General features: G+C 28.5%; 1 protein-coding gene across 1 annotated transcript in view; it reads right to left on the bottom strand.

Annotated features, from left to right (window-relative positions):
* Window positions 1–1,266: 1,266 nt before the first annotated feature.
* Window positions 1,267–3,060, bottom strand: part of LOC127974764 (cGMP-dependent 3',5'-cyclic phosphodiesterase-like) — a 20,709-nt gene continuing 18,915 nt past the window's right edge. Inside the window, exon 16 of the mRNA XM_052578259.1 lies at window positions 1,267–1,764. Within this exon, the coding sequence (XP_052434219.1) occupies window positions 1,487–1,764 (278 nt within the window). The 3' untranslated portion in view covers window positions 1,267–1,486. The remainder of the gene's footprint in view (window positions 1,765–3,060) is intronic.

The raw sequence follows: 3,060 nt of genomic DNA, 5'->3' as shown, positions 1-3,060 counted from the left end.
CTGAGCCTCATGGACCTTCTTATACAGCAGAGACTAACAAACAAACAATCATATTATAACTGAGTATTTATACATAGATATAAATTCATATCAAATTAAAATGGTACAATTTAAATTATATTACAATTTATTCTATATATATATATATATATATATATAAATATATATATATACATCGTTAAATATTATATATGCATAATTGTTAATACTAGGGATGCACAACATTATCGGAATATTTTTGGAATCGTAATAAAGAACTCAAGGTGTAAGGAGAATATTACACTTTGCTTGAAATTTTAATTCTTTAGATCACAACTTTTTGTCGAAAATTATATAACAAAACTCAATTAATTAGTAAAACAAAACTGTATAAATTGTAAAAATTCCAAAAATGGCTTAAAATGTAAATATCGGCATTGGACCGATATAAAAAATTATGCCGATATGACTTGCCGATAAGAGGAATAGCTCACGTGCTCAAGGTGTGATAGCAATAAGATCAGATATGTGGTCAAACAAAGCAAACTTTTAGTGGAAAGTTAATTAGATTTACTGATTTGGATTGCTGCATTTAATTTGAGAACACACATTTAAAATGATGTGTCCAGTGTGTCTACAAATGTTACATCTTGAAACTAAATGTTTAGGTTCCCCCTGCATCTGTCTGCAAAAAAAAAAAAAAAAAAAAAAAAAAAATATATATATATATATATATATATATATATATATATATATATATATATATTTATATATATATATATATATATATATATATATATATATATTTATATATATATATATATATATATATATATATAATAATGATTAAAAAAATGCAGTGATAGATTTATAGTTATTTTCAAAGCTTTCAGTTTACTCTCGTTATAAAATTACTTAATTGTTGCTTATTTGCTTATTTAATTACAACAATTAAGTTTTTATTAAAAACAAACTAAAAGGAAAAAAAGTTTGTTTATAACCTCTATACAGCCAAGACCTGCTGTTGTTTCCAAGCAAAAGGAAAATATTGGTATCGGCAATCAGCCAAAATGAGTTAAAAAATATCGGTATATATCGGATATCGGCAAAAAGGAAATATGTATGTATATATATATATATATATATATATATATATATATATATATATATATATATATATATATATATATATATATATATATATATATATATTGCCGATATCCGATGTATACCGATATTTTTTAACTCATATTGGCTGATTGCCGATACCAATATTTTCCCGATACCAGTGTTTCCCCTTATGGTCTATATATCCTTCCTCTGCTGAATTATTTTTATCCATGGTTGGGATAAAAAAAAAAAACATCTCCCCAGGTGATGCTACGAAAAAAATTATCAGCAAGTAAAATACTGCAACATGACAGTACAAACAACAATAACATCAGAAATAGACTTTAACTGTCAGTGTTTGGGTTTCGTGATCCTGGTTCAATCCAGACAGGGCTTTTCACAAAGTCAGTGTGCACCATTCATGTATTTCAGAGTCACAGTACGAGATGAATACACAATGTTTTTGCATAAAACTCATGTCTACTGTGACCGTATACAGATATTGTATAATAAACTGATGCATAAATGTATTATGAGAGAACACAGATGTAGAAAGTCTTACATGAGCAATGCTGATGCCGCAGTAGATGGAGAAGGCGGTTGCCAGATCCTCATCGAAACGATTGAACCACGGGCCGTTGGTTTTATTCACCAGTTCTGCCACACCGATCACCTCTGATGAGAGAACAGACAGATGGACAGAGCTCAGGTCAGTCAGATGTGCTCGTGGGTTTCTTGCGTCTGCGGATGAATCACTTCAACATCACTTTGACTCTTAAAGTCTCTTAATTTCCCTCAACAACCTTATCACTCGAGAAGGATGGCAAAGACACACACGAATAAAGTTTATTCCCTCGAATATTTCTCTTCAGCAGTTCATTTAAAGGGTTTCTGATGGTGGTTTGGGGTAATTGTGTTTGTTGTGTGTCAGGACTGAATCTTCACTACTTTGGCAAATTAAATCTTCATCAGGTTTCACTATACTTTGAAAAAAAAAAAAAAAAAAAAAACACTATTTCAGCCTTTCGACTTCAAAATGTCATGTTTAATTCAGTGTTTTACTTGTGGTTTCTTTGTAATTATTTGGTAATTTGTCAAATTGAGGACAAATTACCACCTGAAAATGGTTTTAAAGTAAACCCTGCACCAAATAAAGTGTAGTCCACACATTTTGGGGCAATAACAATTTTGCTAGAAATATTAGATGTTACTAATTAGTTGTTTATAAGTGATAATGAAATTTTTATTTTGCTAACAACACTTTTCGACTTGTTTTTGTAAAAACTGACAGAAATCATTTTGGATACATTTGTAACATATTACATTTAAAAACTATTGATACTTTCTCAAAATATTTTCAACATGTTGTTTAACATTTCTTCATATTTCATTTATTTTTAGCTCTTAATATTTTTTTTAAAAAACATTTCCCCTTACATTTTCCATAGGGCTTTTAGTTCTTTATTTATTTCCTGTTCATTTTCTGTGTGGTTGTGTAAATAATTAAACTAAAATTAATAAGGTTCTAGATGTCTGTACTTAACCAGAGCGGAGCAGTAATGACAAAATAATCTTTTACAAACCATTTTAACATGGGATTAAAATCCCGCCATGATTCAAAACTGAAAATAAAGTTCTGAAAGGTTGAAACTAAGTGTTCGAAAACGCAAAATCTTACAAAAAAAAAGTTTTGCATGACCGAAAAATAAGATTTGCAAGCTTGCAAAATGTAAAAAAAATTAAAATATCTCTGACAAATTAGAAACTCTGAAAAATTCTTTGCGCAACATCGTACATTTTTTTTTTTTGCAGTTCTGAAGAAGGAAATTTTTTTTTTTTTTTTTTTTTTTTACAAATTTTCAAGCTTGGAAATCTTATTTTTTGATCTTGCACAACTTTTTTTTGTAAGATTTTGAGTTTTCGAACACTTAGTTTCAACCTTTCAGAACTTTATTTTCAGTTTTGAATCAT

The sequence above is a fragment of the Carassius gibelio genome, chromosome B16 (genome assembly GCF_023724105.1).
Source record: "Carassius gibelio isolate Cgi1373 ecotype wild population from Czech Republic chromosome B16, carGib1.2-hapl.c, whole genome shotgun sequence".
Taxonomy (NCBI): Eukaryota; Metazoa; Chordata; class Actinopteri; order Cypriniformes; family Cyprinidae; genus Carassius; species Carassius gibelio.
This window is presented reverse-complemented; position numbering and strand designations above follow the sequence as displayed.